Source organism: Pipistrellus hanaki (assembly GCF_964339955.1).
Source record: "Pipistrellus hanaki genome assembly, chromosome: 9".
NCBI classification, from domain to species: Eukaryota; Metazoa; Chordata; class Mammalia; order Chiroptera; family Vespertilionidae; genus Pipistrellus; species Pipistrellus hanaki.
Genome location: NC_140511.1, coordinates 9,061,565 through 9,086,164, shown reverse-complemented (window position 1 = coordinate 9,086,164; position 24,600 = coordinate 9,061,565). Strand labels below are relative to the sequence as shown.

Sequence of the window (24,600 nt, the reverse complement as noted above, 5' to 3'; positions counted from 1 at the left end):
CCCTTGTCCTCACCGACTAGTGCGAGAGACACGCGTGGGCAGCTAACTGCCCTCCAGCCACCCAGCGTATGACAGAGGGGGAGCCTGCAGGAGGCAGCAGCCGGCAGGGCATTGTGCTGTGGAAAGGCATTGTGGACGCCCAGATATGACAGGCGTAGTGTGAGGAGAGCTTGGAGTGTGTGTGGGAGGGTGGGAGAGGGAGGAGGGGGCAGAAGACATGGGCTGGAAAATTGGCACAACCACCACCATGGCAGGCTGTCCCAGCCTACCACCTGCAGGCCCGTGACCCAGCAATTCCGCTCCTAGGGACGCGCCCCACAGGGACGATGGCACCAAGAGACACCACAAGAGCGTCCATGGCAGCGCCTTTTGTCTTAGCTCCGGACTGGGAGCTACCCAAATGCCCGCCGATGGATGGCAGCGCTAACATGTGCCACAACAGACACTGCACGGATGTGGGAGTGAACTGCCCAGGGCCACACACAGCCACATGGTGAAATTCTCAAATTTAAACGCCATCTAGTAAAAGAAGCCGGACAGCTGGCACGGAAAGGCAATGCCAGCTGGAAGCCAGGACAGCAGCTTCCCTGCCGGGGAGGGTGGGGACCGAGAGAGCACCGGGGGCCTCTGGGTGCTGTGCTGTCCCAGTCCCTGCCCCGGGAGGGGCCTGCCCGCGTGTGTCCCTGAGAGTGAAAAGCACCCCCTTTCTAGAGACACGGGCCAGCCGGTGCCCAGCCACCCAACAGCTCTGGGCCCGCCGCGGTTTTCTCCGTCAGTCCGACCAGAGGGCCTCGGCCCGGGGCCTTCCTCTCCGGCTCGCCTGGTCCTGACCCCTGACGTGAAGGAGCCTCCAGGGCTTGGGAAAATCTTGTCACCCCTGGAGCGGAGGACTGACTCCAGATGGACTCTGGGTAAGACTTCAGCCGCTCTCCCTGAGTCCGGGTAGAAACACAGACCTACACAGACATCCGCAGGGTTTGGCCTGGAAGCCAGCTGACGCACAGGGCATGCTTTTCTTCCTCTCACCCCCTTACCCTGCAGCCCCGGGCCCGCTTACCGGCTGGCCAGACCCGGGGCTGGAGCAGAAGATGGTGTACTTGCGGATCACCCCGTTCGGCTTGGCAGGGGGCAGCCAGGACACCACCACGCTGCTGGCAGACGAAGGCACGGCTTTGATGCCTGCGGGCGGACCTGGAACTGAGCAGGGAGAAGATGGAGTCAGTTTAGAGAAGGAATTGAGCCGTTGGGAAAGAATGACATGGTGGGGAGAGTGAGGCAGGTCAATCTGGGAGAGCTTCTCGGAGGAGGTGTCCTTGAGCTATGGTTTACAGGGGGAGGTTCCAGCTTGGCAAACTGGTGGGAGAGGAAAGGTGATCGTTTTGGGCGTGTAACAAAGTCTCTGAGATAAAGGCTCTGGGGGTGGCCAGCATCAGAGCTGTTTGGCTAGAACCAAGGATTTAGGACTCGCAGGGGAGACATAAAACCCACGAGGAATTCATCTTGATCCCTACGACCATATCTGCTCCCCGCCCCAATGCTCTACTGATTGATAACGTGTATTTAGGCCAAACGAATGCACTGGGTGCTCTGCTTTTCCTGGCCTCTGAAAAAGCAGGGGCTCCGGAGGCCAGGGGCTCCGGAGTGGGCCTGCTCCTGAGGGCCAAGGGCTGTGGTCAGCCAGGGGGCGCCTGTCTCCTGCCGAGCGCCAGGCACTGCCGTGGCGGCGCTGGCCAGGCCCTTCCTGCTTCCAGGAGGGAGCGCCTCTGTTGGAAGTGGCTGGGCTCCGTGCAGGCAGGCGAGCCGGCAGAAGAGCTGCTTTGGACCGTCTCACACTCTCCGGGAGCACGTCTACGTGACCTCCATCCTGTGGGCGCCGACCTCGCCTGCCCGCTCTGGGCCTGCCTGTTCTCAGCCGCACTCTCCTCCCCTTCTCCCTCGTGTGGTGTCTTCCCTCCTGGGAGCTTTCACACACCTTTGTGGATAGTGACAGTATCTCACTCAACTTACTTTACCGCTCCGAGTATATATATAATCGATGTATCAACAACCACATTAAGGGTTTGTAGGGAGAACTTGTGCTCATTAAAATAAAGCACCTGGCATAGTGCCTGACACCTAGAAGACACTCAATAAATTACAACTGTTATTATTTTTGCATTCCCTCTCAGCTTCTAGCAGCTACCGATTTTTTTTTTTAATCTAGTAAGTGGCCAACAATTCTAGGTTAAATATAATAGAAGACTAGATGTAGCATCATCGCCCATACAGGCCCTGAGCTCAGCAGCTGGCCTTCATCCTCAACTCTACCCTTCCCCACGGCTGTGCCCTCCCTCGGCGCCTTGGCCCTCACGGCCGCACCGAGGGCCCTCCCCGGGCACCTTCGCAGTGGGGGGGCACAGGCTCTGCGGGGCCGCTGGGCCGTGTGCTCACTGCACTGTGGGAACCTACCCTTTATCCTGTGTGCCCTTCGTTATGAGCTGTTGAGAGAGGTATGTTGACATTTCCCACTATGATTGTAGATTTGTTTATTCATCCTCTAGTCCTGGCAGTTTCTGCTTTTAAATATTTTGAGGTTATGTTATTTGGTTCACACAAATTCAGAACTGTTTTATGTGCCTAGTAAATGGCATCTTTATTTTAATTTATTTTATTTTTTTAAATATTGTTCAGATTATTGCAGTTGTTCCTCCCCCCCCCCTATAGTTCCTCTCCACCTGGTTCCCATCCCACCCTCTTCCCTTACCCCCCGCCCCCTGTCCTCATCCATAGGTGTGCAATTTTTGTCCAGTCTCTTCTTGCACTCCCCACACCCCTTTCCCCCTGAGATTTGTCACTCCACTCTCTTTCTATGCCCCTGATTCTATAATATTATATCCACCAGTTTATTCTGTTCATCAGATTTTTTTATTCACTTGGTTTTTAGATTTACTTGTTATAGGTATGTATTTGTTGTTCATAATTTTTATCTTTACCTTTTTCTTCTTCTTCCTCTTCTTAAAGAATACCTTTCAGCATTTCATATAATACTGGTTTTGTGGTGATGAACTCCTTTAGCTTTTTCTTATCTGTGAAGCTCTTTACTGACCTTCCATTCTGAATGTCAGCTTGGCTGGGTAGAGTACTCTTGATTGTAGGTTCTTGCTACAATCATCACTTTGATTATTTCTCGCCACTCCTGTCTGGCCTGCATAGTTTCTGTTGAGAAATTAGCTGACAATTGTATGGGTGCTCCCTTGTAGGTAATTAACTCTTTTTCTCTTGCTGCTTTTAATATTCTCTCTTTGTCTTTTGCTCTTGGCATTTTAATTATGATGTGTCTTGATGTGGTCCTCTTTGGATTCCTTTTGTTTTGGGTTCTGTGCGCTTCCTGGACTTGTAAGTCTATTTCTTTCACCAGGTGGGGAAAGTTTTCAGTCATTATTTCTTCAAATAAGTTTTCAGTATCTTGCTCTCTCTCTTCTTCTGGCACCCCCATAATTCTGATGTTGGTACACTTGTCCCTGAGGCTTCTTATAATATCTTCAAATTTTTTGATTCTTTTTTCTTTTAGCTTTTCCAGTTGAGTGATTTTTGCTTCTTTATATTTCAAATCTTTAACTTGATTCTTGCGTTCCTCTAATTTGCTGTTGGGTGTCTGTATAATATTTTTTATTTCAGTCAGTATATGTTTAATTTCTAGTTGGTCCTTTTCCATATCCTCGAGGGTCTCTCTCATATCCTTGAGGGTCTCACTAAATTTATCAGCCTTTTCTAGGAAATTCTTGAAAAACCTTATAACCTTGAACTCTACCTCCAATTGTTTATTTTCCTCTGTTCCTTTTGTTTGTGATCTATTTTTTTGTCTCCACATTTTCACTGCTTCCCTGAGTTGGTAGGGTAGCTTTGTGTGCTAGGTGTCCTATATGGGCCAGTGTCTTGGCCTCGCCAGTTAACTGAGGTGGACACTCTTGGTGCACCTCTTTGTGGATTGTGTGTACAGCCTTGTCGTAGTTAAGTCTTGATTGTTGTTGGTATCAGTGGAAGGAGTTGACCTCCAGGTCAATTGTCTGTGAGGATCAGGTGTGTTTATGCTGGGAGACAGCCTTATTTGACTAGTCTTGCAAAATTGCAAAAGCTTCTGTGCTCAGCTTAGATGGGGCAGAGTTTCAGGGGGGAGCGTACAGCCTTGGCTTCCTGTCAGCCCTGCCCTATCACTGCAAGCACCTTTGAGAGAAAGGCGCCCTTGAGTTTCACCTGCTGCCAGACAGTCTAGTCTCTCCCCCAATGAATCTGGATTCTCAGATTCTCTTCTGGAAGTGGGGTACAGCACAGTCTGGAGCTTTTGTCTCCTTCCCACTAGGGCAATCCAGCAGCACAGTTAACAGTCTGTCCTCTGTGCGCATTCACGTGCACGTAAATGGCATCTTTTATCCTAATGAACTATCCTTTTTATTTCTAACTAGTGTCCTGGTGCATGGATTCGTGCATATTGAAAGGAAATTAATTGGAAGAAATATTTTAATATTGCTATTCTCCTTTTCTGTATAATAGAAATGTCAATCATATTAACGATTAAAAATGACAGGTCAAAACACAGGTGTGCGATTGGCACTAGTGAGAGTTTTATATATATCGCACATGCACGAGTCAATTTAGCCTTTTATAATATCGAATGAACTTGCTTAATTAGAACTGCTTTCTGATTTAGCTAAACCTTTTCCAGCCCAGTGAAGCCCCCCAACTTCTCTTTCAAGTAATTGTCAGAGTAAATATTAACATGAAGCAGATTATTATTGTAGATCACACAGGGGAAATAAAGGGTAAAATATTTAACTGCAGCAGTGTTTGACTATATTCTGTGCAGTAAGAAAACCTGAAGTCATTTTCAAGGTCCACCGTTTCTTACTTCTTTTCAGTCAAGTTTCTAAACTTTCTAAATCTCCATTTTCTTGCTAATGAAAAGAAAATAGGATTCCATTGAGTCTCCTATCTACCTACTCCAGGACTTCTGTGAGGATCAAATGAGATGAGGCTCAGGAAAACGATTCACAGACATTTGGTTACAGTGTGAAATGTTTGCACCTGGCTATAAAGCAGGCCATGTTCCTGGGCTGAAGAAACTCCAAGGAGGCTTGTTGTTAGGAAGAGGAAGCCAGGTGCTACTATGTGATGTCATTAACCAGCACCCACAGTAACTGTTTCCAGGCTGGGCTGGGCTGGGCTGTGGGCAGCATTTTGCACCATGGGGTCTTGGCAGCATTGGCTGATATTTGGTGGGGTGTTGCTCTGGGGTGGTGGTGGGACCTGTGTCTCACTTGGGGGAAGCTGAGTGTTGGTTTGTTGGCACCAGGTTCGTGGTGCCATTTATTTTTAAATGGCCAGTGCATGTCACGGCAGCTCCTGTATTGAGCATCTGCCCCCTGGTGACCAGTGTTCATCTTATCTACCAGTCAGATGGACACTTAGCCTTTTATATATACAGACTAGAGGCCTGGTGCACAAAATTCATACACTAGGGGGAAAGAGGAGAGGTCTTTCAGACCAGCCTGCACCCTCTCAAAATCCAGGACCTCTCAGGGGATGTCCAACTGCTGGTTTAGGCCCAATCCCACTGCTGGCCCCTAACTGCTCATCTGCCTGCCTGATTGCCCCTAACCCCTCTGCCTGCCTGCCCGATTGCCCCTAACCACTTGCTAAGAGGCGGCTGGGCGTGGTGAGGGGCCGTGGTCATTCGGGTGGTTTATTATATGGGATAACTCTTTTTGCCTTATGGCCTACTATGTCTGATATTAATATTCCAGTTTTCTCTTAGACAGTTTTGCATCGTATGCCTTTTATTTTTTTAAACCTTTCATGTTGAACTGTTCTATACCTTTATGTTTTAGATGTCTTCTATAAATAGCATGTATTTGGGTTTTGTTTCATTGCTAGCCAGTTTGACAGAGTTTATACTTTAATTGGAGAATTTAGTCAACTTATCTTTAATGCAATTATTAATGTATTTAGTTTAAATATTCTATCTTACTAAATATTTTTTATTTTATTTTGCTTTTCTTTCCTTTTGTGCCTTCTTCTGGATTGAGTATCCTAAAATTACTCTATTTCTCCTACTCTATTAGTTTGGCTATTATATAACTTTTTTATTTATTTATTACTTTTAGTGGTAACTGAACAGATTAAAACATGAATCTTTAACTTACCAAGGTCTAATATCATTAATTGGCACTTTTCTCAGCCAATGGGACTTAGAACTTCCAGCTGCCCTCTCCCAATGTATATGCCATTGTTGCACATTTCAATTCTGCATATATTTTAGATCCTCTCTAAGATGATAACATTATCATCATCATCATCATCATCATCATCATCATCATCATATTTATATAGTCAATATTAATTGATATTTACCCATACATTCACCTAATTGCTCTTCTTTCCTTATTGCATCATTAAGCTTCCACCTAGCGTCATTTTCATTCTAGTTAAAGAATGCTCTTTAGTATTTTTCTAGGGTAGGTGTGTTGGTGATAAATTACCTCAGTTTTTGAATGAAAATTTCTTTATTTTGTTTTAATCTTAAAGATATTTTTGCATGGTATACAGTCATAGGTTGATAACTACTTTTCTTTCATACTTTAAATATGAAATACCATTGCTTTGTTTTCTGGCTTCCATTATTTCTGATAAGTTAGATGACAATCTAGTTGTTGTCCCTTTGAAGGTAACTGGTCTTTTTTCCTTTGCCTGCTTTTAAGATTTTTCTGTTTGTATTTTTTGTTTAGCAGCTTTGTTATGATGAGCCTCGATGTGGATTTCTTTACATTATTGTCTGTAGAATTTGTAGACCTTGCATTTGTGGCTTGATATCTTTCATTAGTTTTGAAAAGTTTTCAGACTTTTTATCTTTTGCCCCACTGTCTTTCTCCTCTTCTTTGGGATATCTCTTTCATCCTCTGTGACATTTATATTCCAAATGTGTTCCATGGGTCAGCAACAACATCACCTGGGAGCATGTTAAAAATTCAAAATCTCAGGTTTTACCCTCTACCTACTAACACAGAATCTGAATTTTAACATGATCCCTGAGTGATCTGTATGTACAGTCAAGTTTGAAAATTGCTGCTCTGTGTCCTACTTGCTCTTTTATTTTCCATTCATTTTTGTCTTTCTGTGCAGAGGTGGAATTGGCCTGTGGGACGATGTGGTGGAACTGGGCAGCATGGATGGAGTGGGCATATTGTCTGCCCACCTGCTCATCATTATTTTTTCCTATATTTTGCAAACGAATTCTCACTTTTTTTTTTTTTTTTTTTTTTGTCAATCCTCATCTGAAGGATTTCCTTCTGACCTATCTTCCAGTTCACTAGTTATGTCTTTAACTGTGTCTCATTTATTTTAACTCATCTATTGAGTTTTTGTTTTTTATTTCAGGTACTAGTACTTTTTGTTTCTAGATTTTACATTTGAGAGTTTCCAGATCTCTTAAAATTTCAATCTTATTAAGAACAATTATTTGAAAGTCCATATTTGATTAAAAAAGACACTTATGTTTGGAATCCTGTATGTCTGTTTCTTTTGTCTATTTTTTTCCCTACTGGCTTTTGTTTACATATTCTTATTTCTTTTTTTTTTTTTTTATTGTATGCCAGGGACAGTATTTGCATAATTGTTTGTAAAACTAATTTGAGGTCTCAGGCGATGTAATTTTCTGAAAGAGAGAATTCATGTTTGTCTCTGACAGATACCTGCAATTTGGGGCAATAGCAACATAGGGTTGCTTCACTCTAACTTTCTTTCTTTCTTTCTTTCTTTTTTTTAAAATATATTTTATTGATTTTGTACAGAGAGGAAGGAAGAGAGATAGAGAGTCAGAAACATCAATGAGAGAGAGTCATCGATCAGCTGCCTCCTGCACACCCCCCACTGGGGATATGCCCACAACCAAGGTACATGCCCTTGACCGGAATCAAACCCGGGACCCTCCAGTCCGCAGGCCGACGCTCTATCCACTGAGCCAAACCGGCCCCGGCCACTCTAACTTTCTTGACTGAAATGATTTGAAACTGAGTTGTCTGCTTTTGGTCACTTTTAATCCTGTCCCGCATGGTCTTAACTCAAAGCAAGGCATTCACCAGACAGACCTCCACTGCCTGGCAGGCCCTGGCCTCCAATTCATGTCTTCCTTGTGCTGCTCAGATGCTCAGCAACTGCCTCCAGATCCAGCAAATGTCTACCAGGGAAAGCTGGCCCAGGTGCCAGGCTTCCCGTCTGGCCTTCCATTCTCCCTTGCATTCTCTAAGGTGGGCCTTCTCTTCCTCCTCCTCACTGCTGCGGCCCCAGCACACCTGCCAGATGCCCACAGGCTCTCACAGGCCTCCCTGACACTTCTCATTCCTCCCACCTCCGTCCTGTCATTAGTGCTGTACACTCCTCCAAAGTTAAAACCTGGACTAGGCAAGACTCTTCCTCAGTTAAAGATCTGAGGGTCGGGGGCTCGATCCCCAGTGGGGGATGTGCAGGAGGCAGCCAATCAATGATTCTCTCTCATCAGTGATTCTATCTCTCTCTCCCTTCCTCTCTGAAATCAATACAAAATTAAAAAAAAAGGAAATAGTGCCCATCCCCTAGGGCTGCTGGGAAGCTCACGTCTCACCTGTGGCTGCACAGCACACGCATGCCCAGGTATGACCACGTCCTGGATGAGGCCTCCTCTGACAGTGCCTCCCTGGGGACTCGGCCCCCCTGGGGACACCACTTCCCCAGGGGCACCTGGGCCTACTGCCCACAGTCACTCCTTGTCAGCACCGTGGCAGCCTTAGCACAACTGCCACGTGCTCACACTTGACATGTGAGAGGATTTTACAGCTCCCTTGTTTCTTACGACTTGATAACATATCACTTATCCTCATTTTATCATGAGGTTTGGCACGTTTGAGGGACTTGCCAGTAAGTAACAGGACTGGGCATGCACCTCTGTAGGGTTTGCAGTGCCCCTTGCCCTCCGGGACGCTGCTGCCCGGGGCCTCGCCCTGCCCAGGCACCCCTGTGTGTGGCTCTGCTGCCTGTGGGCACCTGTGTGTGTGGCTCTGCTGTGTGGGCACCTGTGTGTGTGGCTCTGCTGTGTGGGCACCTGTGTGTGTGGCTCTGCTGTGTGGGCACCTGTGTGTGTGGCTCTGCTGTGTGGGCACCTGTGTGTGGCTCTGCTGTCCGTGGGCACCTGTGTGTGTGGCTCTGCTGTGTGTGCACCTCTGTGTGTGCTGCTGCCTGTGGGCACCTGTGTGTGTGGCTCTGCTGTGTGGGCACCTGTGTGTGTGCTGCTGCCTGTGGGCACCTGTGTGTGTGGCTCTGCTGTGTGGGCACCTGTGTGTGTGGTTCTGCTGCCTGTGGGCACCTCTGTGTGTGCTGCTGTCTGTGGGCACCTGTGTGTGTGGCTCTGCTGTGTGGGCACCTCTGTGTGTGCTGCTATCTGTGGGCACCTGTGTGTGTGGCTCTGCTGTGTGGGCACCTCTGTGTGTGCTGCTGTCTGTGGGCACCTGTGTGTGTGGCTCTGCTGTGTGGGCACCTGTGTGTGTGCTGCTGTCTGTGGGCACCTGTGTGTGTGGCTCTGCTGTGTGGGCACCTGTGTGTGTGGCTCTGCTGTCCGTGGGCACCTGTGTGTGTGGCTCTGCTGTGTGGGCACCTGTGTGTGTGCTGCTGTCTGCGGGCACCTGTGTGTGTGGCTCTGCTGTGTGGGCACCTGTGTGTGTGGCTCTGCTGTCCGTGGGCACCTGTGTGTGTGGCTCTGCTGTGTGGGCACCTGTGTGTGTGGCTCTGCTGTGTGGGCACCTGTGTGTGTGGTTCTGCTGCCTGTGGGCACCTGTGTGTGTGGCTCTGCTGTGTGGGCACCTCTGTGTGTGGCTCTGTGTTTGGCACGTTTGAGGGACTTGCCAGTAAGTAACAGGACTGGGCATGCACCTCTGTAGGGTTTGCAGTGCCCCTTGCCCTCTGGGACTCTGCTGCCCGGGCCTCGCCCTGCCCGTGGGCACGCTCCGTCCCTCCCCGAGAGGCCCACCTGCCCACCAAGTCCCTCGCCCATGGTGTGTGGGGGATGCTCCTGCTCCCCTCAGCCCAGCCTCTGTGTCCAGAGAACCAGGTGAGCATTGCAGGGCTCTCCCTGGGGAGAGGGAGGAGCACTGCTGGCTCCTGGCCTAGGGCTGGGGGAGGGGCGGCTGCTCCTCTCTTTCCTGAGGAGCCAGAGCATCTCACCACGCTGTGGGCGGCTTCTCCCAAAGCAGGGCCCCGGCCTCCCAGGGACAGAGAGAGGACGGCTCTGCTTGGGCAGGGAGGGCAGTGGGTGGGCAGTGGGGGGCTCAGAGTGGGCAATGGGGGGCTCAGGGTGGGCAGTGGGGTGGGCAGCAGGGCAGGCAGTGATGTGGGCAGTGGGGCGGGCAGCGGGGTGGGCAGCGGGCCGGGCAGCAGGGCAGGCAGTGATGTGGGCAGTGGGGTGGGCAGTGGGGTGGGCAGTGGGGTGGGCAGCAGGCAGTGGGGCGGGCGGCGGGCTGGGCAGGGGCAGGCAGGGGCGGCTCAGGGTGCAGGCAGCAGCCCCGGGAGCCTGCCGGCGGGCGGGCGGGGCACTCACCGTCCTCCTTGGTCTGGACGTGCAGCAGGCCGCTGCGCACGCCGTCGCCGGCCTGCGTGAAGGCCAGCACCTGCACGCTGTAGTTGGTGAACTTCTCCAGGCCCCGCAGCTCCACGCGCTCCCGCGTGGTCGTGATGTTCTGCATCTCGCCCCACTCTGCCGAGCGGACAACGCGGCTCTGCATGCGCTCAGCCGGCGCCCGGCCCCCGCCCTCCGTCGCCCGCCGTGTCCGGCCGCCCCCCGCTCCGGCTTCCCCTGCGGGGGTGGCTCTGGGGACCCTCTGCCTCAAGGAGCCCGGGGCTGGGTCTGGGCTTTCCTGTCTCTCCCCACGCGGCCCCCGGGGGAAGGGCGGGTGCTGGTGGTCTCAGCCCAGCCCACCTCGCACTGAACGCACTCAGCTCTCCCTTCACAGCGCCCCCCCCTCACAAGGGCACTGCCCGCTGTCCGGTCCTCTCTGGCTGAAGGACCGGGAGGCTCGGGGCGGAGGGGAGCCCAGGCAGGCCGCAGTCAGCAGCCATTCCTCCTGCTGCCCTGTGCCTGGCGGTTCTCAGATGTCGCCAGGCAGCGTGGCCACCGGGGTGACTGGGGACAGGGGGTCAGGACCTCTGAAGAGAGCTCAGGGCCCGGGTCCGCTGGGAGGGCCAGGGCTTAGGAGGGGCATAGCCAGGCTCTGGAGCTGACAGCCCACCGGGCCCCCTGGCTGTGGGAAGACAGGCCCACACACTGGCTGAGGAGAGCCGTGTGGAAGCTGAGCGCCTGCAAACCACCCGGCCGCTGCAGGGTCAGAGGGCGAGGACACCGCCCGAAAGGACCGGTCCGATCGGGAACCTGGGAGCCTGGGCAGCCGAACCCTCCTTCCTCAGGGGGCCAGATCCAGGGCAGCCTTCCAGGACGGGGCCAGAGGGGGACCCGGAGGCGGCAGTGCAGCCCGCGCCCCGGTGGCCCTGGGGATCAGGGTCCGGGCCCTCCCCTGAGGGCTGAGCTGGGGAGCCTGAGCCTCCACTGGAGAAGCAGGTTCTGGAAAGTGAGGGGCTGCCTGTTTCTTGACTCGGCACCGCCGTGAGGCCATCTCACAGCATAAGAAGTGGGGACACCTTGGGAGCAAGCCCTGAGCTCCAGGCCCCAGGCTTTGGGAGGGGACAGTGGAGGGGGTGGGGGACAGCTGTCTGGCAGAGCAGAGTCCGGTGGGGAAGGGGAGGGAGCTGCCCCGAGAGTGGCCGTGAGGGCGTCCCAGGCCCTCAGGAAGGAGCGAGGCACCAGGGCCGGGGGCAGAAGGGTCAGCATTCGGGGGGCAGACTCTCTGCAGCCCTTTGTGATCCCGCAGAGCACCCCTGGAGTTAGGGAGGCTGGTCTCCTGGGGCACAAGGCAGACTTTCTGCTCCCGCTGGTCTGTGCCCACCCAAAGCCCATGTGGAGCAGTGCGTCCAGGCGAAGGAAGGCGCCCCAGGGGCTGGACACTGCCTTGGTTTTCCTGCCCCGGCCCACGCGGGCTGCTGTCCACCCTGTCCCGCTGCCGCCCAGCGCCTGGCACATGCACGCTCACTGCCCGGGCAAGGGGGCCCTGCAGGTGCTGAGCCCGCCTCCTCCTCTTGCCCCTTCAGCCCCGGATGGGGAGGGCTTCCAGCTGGTGCTACTCTTGGGTACCCCCTTCCTGCATCCCCTCCTCCCCTCGAAAGCAGTGCCTTCATTAAACTCTCTTCAATGGCCCCATCTGAGTGAGCCAACGGTTCCCAGCTGGGACCACAGAGGCCTCATATCAACACATGACGTTAGAAAAGCAAATATGCCCATCACCCCTCTGTCATTCCCAAAAACACCTCTAGGAGCCGCTGGTGTCTCCTCCCCAGAACCTGAGCACCCCCCCCCCCCCCCCGCCCCCAAAGGTGACCTGTGCCGGCTGTGGCCCCGGGTTATCGTGGGGGGAGGGGCTGCACTCCCCTTGGCACCGGGGGACGATGCCCGGCTCTCACTGGGCCCGAGCGCAGAGCCCCCCCCCCGCCCCCTCACCGGAGCGGCCAGCGCCCCGCAGACTCACCCCCGTCCGTGTACAGCGACCAGAAGATGACGCGGTAGCCTTTGAGGACGCCATTGAGAGTGCTCCGTGGGGGCTCCGACCAGGAGATGACAGCCACGTCGGACGTGATGGACAGGGCGCGGACGTTCTCGGGGGGCTGGCTGGGCACTGCGGGGCGAGGGGAGCGCCGAGGGCTGGTCAGGGAGGCGGAGCACATGGCTGCCCGTCGGTGAGGGAGGGAGGGACCTCTGCCTGACGGAGCCCGTCTGGGCCAGGAAGTGAGCCCCGCCTCCTCCCTGGCGCCTGGGGTAAACAGAGATCACTGTGCGCCTCGATCGTGCCCTTTGGGGCCATGCCCCTGGCTCTGGGTAAGTGCCAGGGAAAGAAGGCACGGATTCCGGCATGGGCCCCCTGGACCTCAGCAGTGGGCACCGCAGCCCGGGGAGCCCACCTCTGCTGGACGGGCAGACAGGCTCCGCGCGGCCCGGGAGGATCTGCAACTGATGCCTTGCCTCAGGGCTGCCGGCTGGTCAGTGCCACCTGGCCAGGGCGCCTGAGCCAGTGAGACACTGGCTGAGGACAGGCAGTGGGGCGGTCGGCAGGCAGTGGGGCGGGCGGCAGGCAGCGGGGCGGGCAGCAGGGCGGCTGAGGGTGCTCTCAGCAGCCGCCCCGAGAGCCTGCTCGGCCTAGAGAGCCTGTGTCCTCCTGCTGAGCGGAAGGAAGGGATGGAAGGGAGGAGGATTTCAACTAGTCCTGGTGAGGGGGAAAGGTGTGTTACTGACACTGTTGTGACCCCCGGACCATTGCGCCTCTGTCCCTGACTCTGCACGGGAACGCCCCACGTGCCCTGGATGACTGAGGGAGAAACTCTCTCTGAGGCCGATGTGGGTGTCTGCCCGCCTTCGACCCTCCCTGGAGAGTTATCGGCCTCTCCCTGGGAGAGCTTCCGGGGAGCCGAACCTGAGACCCACTCCCGCACTGGCCTTGCAGCTCGCCCTTCTGGGGTGACGGGGGCACCCCCATAGGGAGGACATGGGCGCTCCCCGCTGGCCTCCGAGCGGCCGGAGGGCAGAGGGAGGCCCGTCCGCTCCGCTCTCCATGGGAGGAAGGAGGCGCGGGCTGACGGAAGGTAATTAGATCCCGTTGCCCCACAAGAGGCAACTCTAATTTTTATGAGCATTTAAACGCTAATACATCATCCTAACGACCCTCTTTGAGAATGATTATTGTTTCATATTACTTAGGTGTAAAAATATAAGCACCATGTAATTAGGGACCCAGTGTAATAAACTAATACAGATCGCCCGTTTGAACAAAATGAAGGTAATATAATTATGGGAAAGACACTGCTGCTGGAGCAGGGGCCCTTGAATACCCCAGGAGGAGCGCTAATAGTGCCAGGAACGATCGGGATCTGACAGGCTAACGAGGGCCTTAATTAAGTATGAAAAACTGCTGAGCACACGCTGCCGGTAACTTTCTTCCCTCCCCTCCTTGGTTTGGAAACCGGCTCCATGGCCCATGCTGGTCTCTCCCTGCTGGGAACCCAGGCCCCCCATGCCCACAGCAAGGGAGGCGGTGCCCCATGAGGCCAGGGCACCTAGCCCGGCCGATCCCTGCGAGGACCTGGGTGGACGGGCGCGTGGTGTCTGGTCAGGCAGGTTGGTGGGGCTCGGGCACAGGGAAATTCTGCATGAGAACAGTGGTGACATGCATCCTGCCTGCCTCCACACCAGTTGGTCCTGCATCCAGCTTTGCTCCAGAACAAGAGGGTAACCAGAGGGCGTGGAGGAGGGAGATGGGTGAGGCCAGACGAGGGAGGAGGAGAACTCGGAGGAGAGGCACGGAGGGAGAGTGCGCAGAAGGGGCTCAGGCCACAGGACTAGTGGGCTGAGCATCAGCCAGGGATGCAGTGAGCGCCAATGGACTGAGAAGCCTGGTGCTCACAGACCAAGCAGCTCTCAAGGAGCCAATGGGCGTGAGGAGATGGAGGGATCCGGGAGCCTGTGTGGACCTCAAGGCCATGATGGGGCCGGGAGTGGGGGAAGGGCCAAGAGTGGGGGAGGGCCCCGCGCCCCGGCTCTGCCTGTGGCCCGGACCTGCTCCCTCTATGCCCGCCGGCGCCCTCACCGTCCTCCAGGGTGGTGGCATTGATCTCGCTGGACGAGGGCCCTGTGCCAGCCCTGTTGAAGGCCTGGACCACCACCCCGTACTGCGCAAACTTCTTGAGGTTGTCCAGGGTGTAGACCTCGCTGTCCCCGGTGGCCTTCATCTCCACGATGCTGTACTGCCCGTTGCTGCCGGGGCTGTTCTCCCGGTAGCCGATCTGGTAGCCCCGGATCACGCCGTTCTGCAGCTCCTTTTTGGGTGCCTGCGAGGACAGGGTGGGGGAGGGAGACAGACACAGTGACACTCTGAGAGGACACTCCTAAAGCCACGCCAGACCCTGCCACTCCTCCGCTCCACCCTCCCAAGGACCCATGCCACTCAGTGAGAGCGAAGCCCTTGGAAGGATGCACAACCCCATGGAGCTGACCCCATGACCTCCTGGACCCACCTCCTCTCCCCCGTGCCTGCCCCGCGCCAGCTTTACAGCGCCTGACCCTCTAGAGAAGGGGTCCTCAAACTTTTTAAAGTGGGGGCCAGATCACGGTCCCTCAGAGAGCTGGAGGGCCGGACTATATGAACTACTAATTCCTACTGTAACACCTCGGCTGCGTTCACTGCCCAAAAAACCTGGCGGGCCGGATCAGACTCCTCTGCGGGCCGCATGTGGCCCGCGGGCCGTAGTTTGAAGACCCCTGCTCTAGAGTGTGCTGATGGGCTTGGCTCTGTGTCCAATTAGCACGCAGGCGCCAGGAGTCTGTTTTGTCTCCTGCTGTTCTCTCAGCGTCCAGAATGGTGCCTGGCCTGCCACACACATTTGTTGAATGAATGAATGGTGAATGAGTGAGTGAGTGAATGAATGAATGAGGACATTGTTGGGCATGGGCTCAGGGGCCTGGGAGGAAGGGAACAGCAGACAAAAGGGAACTGGATGGAGGAGGAGGTGAGCAATGAGTCCGAATAAAAAGGAGTGTGAAGACTCCACTCCACACCCCCCAGTTGGCTATTCTAAAAAGCTGGCAGATGACAATCGTTAGGGAGGACGCAGAGAAGTCAGAGCCTGTGCGCTGTGAGGGAATGTGACATGGTGCAGCCGCTGTGGGAAGCAGCCTGGTGCTTCCTCAAACAGTGAAACAGAATTGCCATTGATCCGGCAATTCCACTTCGGGGTATGTACCCAGAGGGATGGGAAGCGGGGACTCGAACAGATGTCTGCGCACCCGTGCTCAGAGCGACAACATTCTCAACAGCCAAGGCTGGGAGCAGCCTCCGTGCCCATCGCAGGCGGACGGGTAAGGGTGTGGGTACCCGCACACTGGAACATCAGGCTGAGGGGAGGACCTGCCGATACACGCTGCAGCATGGATGGATCTGGGAAATATTACGCTGAGTGAGCTGAGCCAGACACAAAAGGCAGGTCTGTGGGAAAGCACTTCGGCAAGGTGCTGAGACCAGACGATTCGCAGACGGAGTAGAATAGAGGCTGTGGGGAGCGGGGTGGGCGGACAGGGAGTTACTGTGATGGGCCCGGAGCCTCTGCTTGGAAGAGGGGGAATTCTGCACATGAACCGTGGTGATGGCTGCACGGTGAGCATACTTAGTGCTGCTGAGCTACACACACAAACACGGCTAACATGGGAAGCTGTATGCATATAAAATGGTATACAGAGCATACAAGGGAACAAAGTCCTGACTTTCACGTGAGTCCAGCCCCTCTTGGAGCAGCAGTTTCCCTCGGCCTCCTGGCCAGGGGCCAGCTCCATTGGAGGGACGGAGATGGGCCAGGCCACGGGGGAGGGGTGTCTTAGAGGAGGTGGTGAGCAGGAGTGAAGGCCTGGCCCCAGGCGGCCAGCCGAATGGAGAAAACCCCACTGGCATCAGTCTGGGGAGTGGAAAACGTACTCTCACCCCAAGCTTGAGCCCTGACACACACACACACACACACACACACACACACACACACACACACACGGTCTCCATATATCTCCTCGTCTCCAGAACCATGAACACACATCCAGACCCTGCGGAACAAGCATCCACACCTGCCACTGGCCAGATGCACTGAGACCCACAGAGAAACTGATGGAAGGAGAGGACTTCCCTCTACCAGCTGCGGCCAGTGGTACAGAGCTCCCCGGGTGCCGGGCACACAGGAGTACTGGAGCCACAGGAAAGACCCATTATTTCCAGATCTTTCACATGTGCCTGTTTCTCTCCCAACCCTGAGCCCCAATGTGCAGGAAGCTCTCCCTTTATCCTCTTTGGTTTCTTTGTCCCAAAATACAGATGGGACTTCCGGGCCTTTGGAGGGCTTTGCAAAAAGCCCCGTGTGTCGAGATGGGGGCGAGAGACCCCGCCTAAAGGCCTGGCCTGGCACCAGCACTGATAACCCCTCCGGGGGTTGTGTACGGTTCATGGCTCAGGCCTCTGTAAAAGGGGAGCATTTAGGTAACAGGTCTTGTAAGACCAGATTGTGGAGAAAGGGGCAGTGACTTAATTATAGGCCATCGAGAATGTACATTAGGTTACGACACAGATTCAGATTGCTAGCCCCCCTCCCCCTCCCCCAATGTCTTATTTTCCCCACAGCAGCACCTCGCTGGTGCGAACAGAAACAGCTTGAATCAGGGTTTTGAAGACGAGGTCTGTTTGGAAGCCCAGCGTTCTATTGTGCGAAAAGCAGCGCGCTCAAAAACAACTTAGTAAAACCAGTTAGTGAGACAGCCTCATGGTTCTTTAAAATTCAGCGAATGTTTTAAATGAACTGCATTTTAAAGCTCACTGTTAACTCAACAAAATGAGGTTTTAAATTTAACATACTTGTTTTGAACTCACGAAATAGGTGTGTTCGCGATACACACCTGTACACAGCACCATGGCTTCATTCACACCAACAGACTGGTAGAGGCCCTGACAGGAGCCAGGCATACCTGTGACAGCCCCCGCCCCCCCTTCCTTCTCTCCTTCTCTCTCTCTCTCCTCCCACTCACCCATCCCCCAAACAGGCACACTCAGGATTTAAATCAATCTTAACAATATTTCTCTGAGGCATTAAGAAGTCAATAGGGCTGATTGCAAATTTATGTCATAGAGCTGTGGTGATCCATCTCATGGAAAGAGTCAAAATGAAGTGACTTATCTTTCAAGTGAATCTTTATTTTTCAGTAATATGTTTCTTGGTGTTAAAAAAAAAATCCCCTGAAAAGTCAGCCCAAAATTTATTGATGGGCTGGCTCCTTCTGAAGTTCGAACTTTATAATCAATTTTATTTTCCATTATGGGACTTTGGAGAAGTAAATCTGATTCTAAATTTTTATCGACCTCTAGGTCAGAGCTCTGTAGCCGAATGTCCTGTGTCCGTGTTTTACCTCCTTGTTCATTCCTGCCCCCCTCCCGGCTTCCTCCGGGCGCTCCCAGAACGTGGGTCCAGAGCCAGGAGGCAGAGGAGACTTGGGGATTAGACTCTGGCCCCCAGTTTCTGAGGAAAGCCCTGAGCCCGGTCTGCATGTGGAGGGGAACCCGGCTCCAGCCACCCACACGGTGGGCTGCTCTCCAGGAATCCCCACGTTTGTCTTGGTCATTTCTCTGGGGAGGGAAGGGACCAGGCTCTGCTGCAGTGTGTGCGTGTGTGTGTGTGTGTGTGTGTGTGTGTGTGTGTATGCGCACGTGCGCGGAAAACATCATTAGGCTCTTCTGAATCTCTCTCATTCTTAAGTCTACCATTTTAAAAAAGAAAGATATTGTTATTGATTTCAGAGAGGAAGGGAGAGGGAGAGAGAGATAGAAACATCAATGATGAGAGAGAGTCATTGATCGGCTTCCTCCTGCACACCCCCTACTGGGGATTGAGCCCTCAACCTGAGCATGTGCCCTGATGGGAATTGAACAGTGACCTCTTGGTTCACAGGCCAATGTCCAACCACTGAACAACACCAGCCGGGCAAGCCCACAGTTTTAGAAGGCCCAGGAGCAAGACTAAAGCACCTGGGCTTTCCCCATTAGGAGGTAGCGTCAGAAAGCCACCTTGAACATTTGACCCGGGTGGAGCTGAGGCAATGCCCACCCCCCTGTGGAGATGGGGGGCTCCAGGAAGCAGAGCAGGGGTGGGCGCCGAGGAAGCACTCTGCCCCCCACTCCACGCACGACGTTGCGGTGGGGAGAGTGGACTGGGCCTCCAGACTGCGCAGGTCCCGCAGCGGTCTCTGTGCCCCTCTGACAGATGAGACAGAGCACCTCTGTCCCTCTACTGCACAGAAACAGGCCCCGAAGTCCGTGTGAGGAGGCGCTGGGCGCGGGAACAAGGGTGCCCGGGAAGCCATGGCACCGCCAGCCCTGTGGAGCCGCGCAGGGATGGCAGAGGCGGAGCTGCCCAGGGAAGCATTTCCTGGTCCCGCACACGGTGATTCCGATCTGTTTCTCCGCCCCGCTGCTGGGTCTCCTCGATGGTGTTCTTAATGATGGATCCTTCAGACAGGCACCAGATTTTATAGCGCTCTGTCCCCCAGAAGTGGCTGCAGCACATGGGACCTGTTCTCTACAGCTCTCCTGCACCCGGGTAAGGAGGGCAGTATTTCCATCCTGTTTCCAGCGGAGGAAACTGAGGCCTGGCAGGACCAGGCCCCTGTCCCAGGCCTCACTGTGAGAAGACAGGGGATGGCGTCAACCTGCCGCCCAGCTCCGATCACAGGGCCGAGAGAGGGGAGGCTCTGTCCTGCCATCGCCCATCGTCCACGCCGATCCTCACTGCCTCAGAGCGTTCACAAAATGAAACCCAACTCCCGACTTTTTACATGTGGGGTGTGGAGGACAGGCCAGTGTGGTGGAAAGCCATCTCCCTACGTGGCGCTGCCACGTTCTTCATGCCGCCCCACGCACAGGCCTCCATTGGGAGAGGGGTGGAGAAGGAGATGTGGATTGGTGGGGGACTCATTCCTGTATCCTCTCTCTCTTCCTCCCAGTCCCTGGCCTTACCAGTAAACAGGCATGGGTAAGCCCTAGCCGGTGTGGCTCAGTGGATAGAGTGTTGGCCTGTGGACTGAAGGGTCCCAGGTTGGATTCTGGTATCTCGGTTGTGGGTTCCCTGGTCTGGTTAGGGTGCATGCAGAAGGCAACTGATCGATGTGTCTCTCACACATCAATGTTTCTGTCTCTTCCTCTACTTTCCACTCTTTTTTTAAAAAAAAATCAATGGAAAAATATCCTTAGGTGAGGATTAACAAAGCAAAGCAAAGCAAACAAACAAACAAGCAAACAAACAGCCGGCCTGGGCATGGCCAGAGACCACAGCCAGCCAGCCTGCTGGGCGTCCCTCTGGGAGGCATTCCAGAGAGATGCCTCCCACCCCACGTACCTTCCAGGTCACCTGGATGCTCTGTGAGGTCACTGGCTGCAGGGTGACGTCCACGGGGGGCCCATCAGGGGCTGGTGGGGAGGAAGAAGAGCGATGTTACGGGTCAAGTCTCCGAGGAAGAGTCCTGTGTTCCCATTGCTGTCCCTGAGCTGTCTCCTCTGCTCTTGTCAGAGGATCTGCCTGCGAGTCCCCCAGAAAAGATCCTGGGCTTTGTGTTTCCTCCTTGTTCTCCACAGCTTTCCCCATGCTTCATAGGACGAAGAGTGGGCAAGGTGTGTCCTGTAAGAACTCTTACATCGTATGCACGTCTGATGACTCTCTAGTTCTACAACTGCTCGTGTCCCCTAGAGAAAGGCACGAATCGTACCCAAGTGCTCGCACTCCAGCTGTGAGCCACAGAGGTCCTGCTGCAGGGCAATGGGATGCCACACAGTGCTGAAAGGCACGCATGCTATGGCAGTACTAAAAACAGGAAGCTCATGCACAGTTTAGATAAAACAAGGAAGGAAAAAGAACATATAAACTAGGACTTCATGAACACCTGCTATTGGAAAGCAGGCAGAACTAAACTACACAGTGTGTGTGTACAGACATTGTGGTGAAGCACAGGAAAGAAAGCAAGGACGTGAAGACACTGGCTACTCAGCAGGAGGGAGGAGTTATGGCTGGGAAGGGGCATGGGGAGAATCTCTGCGTGCTGGTATCGATGATGCGTGTGTCGATTATCTTAGGTTTTACTGAACCTATATGTTGGCAAAACTGAACATATCTATATCGTCTATGTCTATGTCTATATCTATATTTCTCTCTCTATTTCTATCACCTCTATCTCTTTCATCTCTCTCTATAGCTATCTCTATCTTTCATCTCTCTATATATCTATTTCATCTATATCTTACCTATCTCCATCTCCATCTCCATCTCCATCTCCATCTCCATCACTATCTCTATCTCTATCTCTATCTCTATCTCTATCTCTATCTCTATCTCTATCTCTATCTCTATCTCTATCTTTATCTATCTCCATCTAGAGAGAATATATAGCAACAGAGATCTTGTTTAAAATTTCAGGAAAACCTCAAGACAAAGGTCACGGAAAATAATTCAGGGCACTGGTACCCCACCCTTTGCATATCTGGTACACCTGTCCTTCCCGTACAGCTGGGGCTGGGGCTGGGCACAGGGCAGAACCATGGGCAACTCCCAGAAGCCCAGCTCCGAGCACCCCATCTGGAACAGGCCAAGCAGATGAACAGAGAGGGGCAGGGTGGACGTGAACAAATACCTTGGGACCTCCCTCCCCTCTTCCCTCTTCTAACTGCCAGCCCGCTGCCCGCTGCCCGGGAGGCCCTGACCCCAAGACCAGGCATGGGGCAGGGGAGGGCTCACCGGCCTCCTCGGTGCTGACCGTGAGCCCCTTGCTGGGCTCACTGCGGCCGATCTTGTTGAAGGAGTACATGCGAATGCTGTACACGGAGGCCGGGTGCAGGTCCACGATGTTGGCCTGGTTGATGGTGGGGGAGATGTTGCGTGTGGACTGCTTGAAGTCCCAGGAGTCTGTGGAGAGGACACTCCATTTCCAACCACTGCCGGGCAGACCCAGAGCCCCTCCCAGCCTCAAGCATCAACACACCCAGTCTGCAGTGAGGTGCCCAGGGGCCCGGCTCCCAGATACTGCAGCGAGGGCACAGTGCACCTTTCGGGAGAGGGAAGGGTCAGCTCCATGAGGCCAGAGAGACCCAGGAGTGCCTGAGCATGCACGGAGCAATGCACAGATGGAGGTCGAAACCCAACTCTCCTCGGCCCTGGGCTGGCTTCCCGACTCAGACTCAGACGGGGTCCGACAAGGTGCTGCCTGTTTCCAAGGCCTGGCTGGGCAGGGCCTCCTTACTCATCTCTCACAGCGCACAGCGGCCTGTCTGAACTGGGAGCGCCCCATCGCCATAGCATCCCCGGCCCTCTCAGCGTGCCTGCGAACTCCCTCCCGTGTGCACTCTGTGGGGCGGTGTTGGGTGTGACCTGTTTGACAGGGGACAGCCTAGTGCCAGGGTGCCAGTCCAACCTCACCTCTTTCTCCCCAGCAGGAGAATGGCCCCCGAGTCTTTAGGGTCAGGCCAGCAAGAGGATTGCCATTACCCAGATTTACCTGGGGACACCGGCAGCCCATGCCAGGGCAAGTGTTCAGCAAAACTGTGGCGCGTGAAAAATACCAGGCGACAGCCAGGCGCAGGGACAGTGTACCCGCACCTCAAGAGGAAGGCAGTCATCTTTTTTAAAAAATATCTTTTTATTGATTTCAGAGAGGAAGGGAGAGGGGGAGAGAGAGAGAAACATCAATGATGAGAGAGAAGCACTGACTGCCTGCCTCCTGCATGCCGCCTACTGGGGTCCGAGTCCAGATCCCCAGCATGTGCCCTGACTCAATCTGTGACCTGGCTCATATGTCAATGCTCGACCCCTGAGCCATGCCGGCCAGGCTGCAAGCATTCCTTCAATGTGTGTTTGCTGTGCACCCCCTCGGGGGTTCCAGAGAGAAGTGGGAAGGAGCTGCAGGTACAGTGATGCCCAAGTGAGGACCCCAACCTGGGATTCATAACCAGATTCCTTCATTGGTGCTTCGCTTTGAAAAACACAGGAGGCAAAGTGCAAGAGAGCAAGCGGATGGGAGGGTTTCAGAGTCTTCCCAGTCTGGTTTCCAGGCCTTTTAAAGCCACAGCAGAAGCTCCTGAAAATCCTCAGTAGAAAAGATTACATCGTATTCACAGAGCTTACTCCCTACACCAGAAAGAGGCTAGCACATCCTAGAACGCGTTTTAGAGGTTTTGAGTGAACACCTGCTAAGTCAGGAGAGCATTCACAGAAGAAGCTGTTCTTCCAGATTCTGGTTCACTGAGGTCTTCATGTTTCTCAAAACACCGCTCTCTGCTGCGCAACTCAGCACCTGCGGGCATCACCCAGCGCCCCGTCCGCAGCTTTGCATTGAATTCTTTGGTTTCATGAGCCAAAAAGCCACAGGTGTCAGGCTGTGGATGCTCAGACTCATTCTGTCCTTCTCTTTCAGCCTCCCCTCCCCCAGCAAGAGAGGCCTCTGTAGCTCGCAGGTTAAGCCTGATTGCACGTAATCAGGCTGTGACCTGCTGTGGGCTCCTCTTGGTTTGGGAGGGAGGGGCCAGCGACACGGAGGCAGGTGCTCGCTCCGCTCGGTGGCACCTGGGAGCTGGTGCCAGCTCACACCTCTGACTTGATCTGCGGTGTCTGTGTGTGGGGAGCGGACCATGAGTCAGTTTATGCATGTTCGGAGAGTGTAGGCAGAGCGGGACCCACACGATGTGTTTGGACACAACGGGACCAGGGAAACAAGGGGCTGACATTTGCCAGCCCTTGCAATGTGCCAGGTGTGCACGCGGCAATGTAAACAGTCACCATTCACTCCTCCCCATTCATGGACATGAACACCACAGATCCACAGCAAGGGGTCCTCAGGCGCCGGCCGGTTACCACTGGCCTTGCAGGTGTGTGCCCCTCCACCTGGTCCCTCGGGTTCCCCAGGGAGACACCGTCTGGCTTTTCTCTCCTTTCTTGGGCCATTTCTTTGCTGTCTGCTTTGTGAATCTCTCTCCACTCCCACTAATGAATGGTTAGTTCTGACAGGCTCCATCCTGTACCCGCTTTCTCTCACTCCATATGCTTTACTTACCCATGACCCCATGCTTACCCAGACACAGATAACTCACAATTTCTTTCTTTTTTTTTTTTTTTTAAATATATTTTATTGATTTCTTACAGAGAGGAAGGGAGAGAGATAGAGAGCTAGAAATGTCAATGAGAGAGAAACATCGACCAGCTGCCTCCCGCACACCCCCTGTTGGGGATGTGCCCGCAACAATTGTATATGCCCTTGACCGGAATCGAACCCGGGACCCCTCAGTTCGCAGACCGACGCTCTACCACTGAGCCAAACCGGTTTCGGCGATAACTCACAATTTCACCCAGCCCAGATCTCCCCTTTGACTCCAGACCCTATAGCTCACACTCAACATGTCCAAGACAGAAGTCTTGACTATACACCCTGCAAACCCACCCCCGCCTGGATTCTCTGACTCATGTTGTGCCAGGAACTTAGGTGTTATTCTTTTTAAAAAATTTTTTAAAGATAGTTTTATTGATTTCAGAGAGGCAGGGAGAGGGAGAAAGAGAAAGAAACATTAATGATGAGAAAGAATCATTGATTGGCTGCCTCTTGCATGCCCCCTACTGGGGGTCACATGCCTGCAACCTGGGCATGTACTCTGACCAAAATTGAACCTGGGACCCTTCAGTCCACAGGCCGATGCTCTGTCCACTGAGTCAAACCAGCTAGGTCTTAGGTATTATTCTAGATGCTTCTCTTTTTCCCCCTGTCTATCAAGTCCTATAGCTTTTATGTCCCACGTAGCTCTTGGATCTTTCCACTTCTTTCCATCTCCATCCCTATCCCACTGTCACCTATCACTTGGACCAAGGAAATGTCATCTCAACTAGCTAGCCTCCCAG

At 53.8% G+C, this 24,600-nt stretch overlaps 1 protein-coding gene across 6 annotated transcripts in view; it reads right to left on the bottom strand.

Annotated features, from left to right (window-relative positions):
* DSCAML1 (DS cell adhesion molecule like 1) overlaps positions 1 to 24,600 on the bottom strand; it is a 271,439-nt gene that overhangs the window by 17,997 nt on the left and 228,842 nt on the right. For all 6 annotated transcript variants that reach the window (XM_084895542.1, XM_084895540.1, XM_084895544.1 and 3 more), the window contains exons 15-20: positions 21,457 to 21,624; positions 20,068 to 20,138; positions 14,742 to 14,982; positions 12,633 to 12,779; positions 10,598 to 10,753; positions 1,058 to 1,197 (exon numbers count right to left, since the gene is read on the bottom strand). In XM_084895542.1, coding sequence (XP_084751668.1) covers positions 1,058 to 1,197; positions 10,598 to 10,753; positions 12,633 to 12,779; positions 14,742 to 14,982; positions 20,068 to 20,138; positions 21,457 to 21,624 — 923 coding nt within the window. The remainder of the gene's footprint in view (positions 1 to 1,057; positions 1,198 to 10,597; positions 10,754 to 12,632; positions 12,780 to 14,741; positions 14,983 to 20,067; positions 20,139 to 21,456; positions 21,625 to 24,600) is intronic.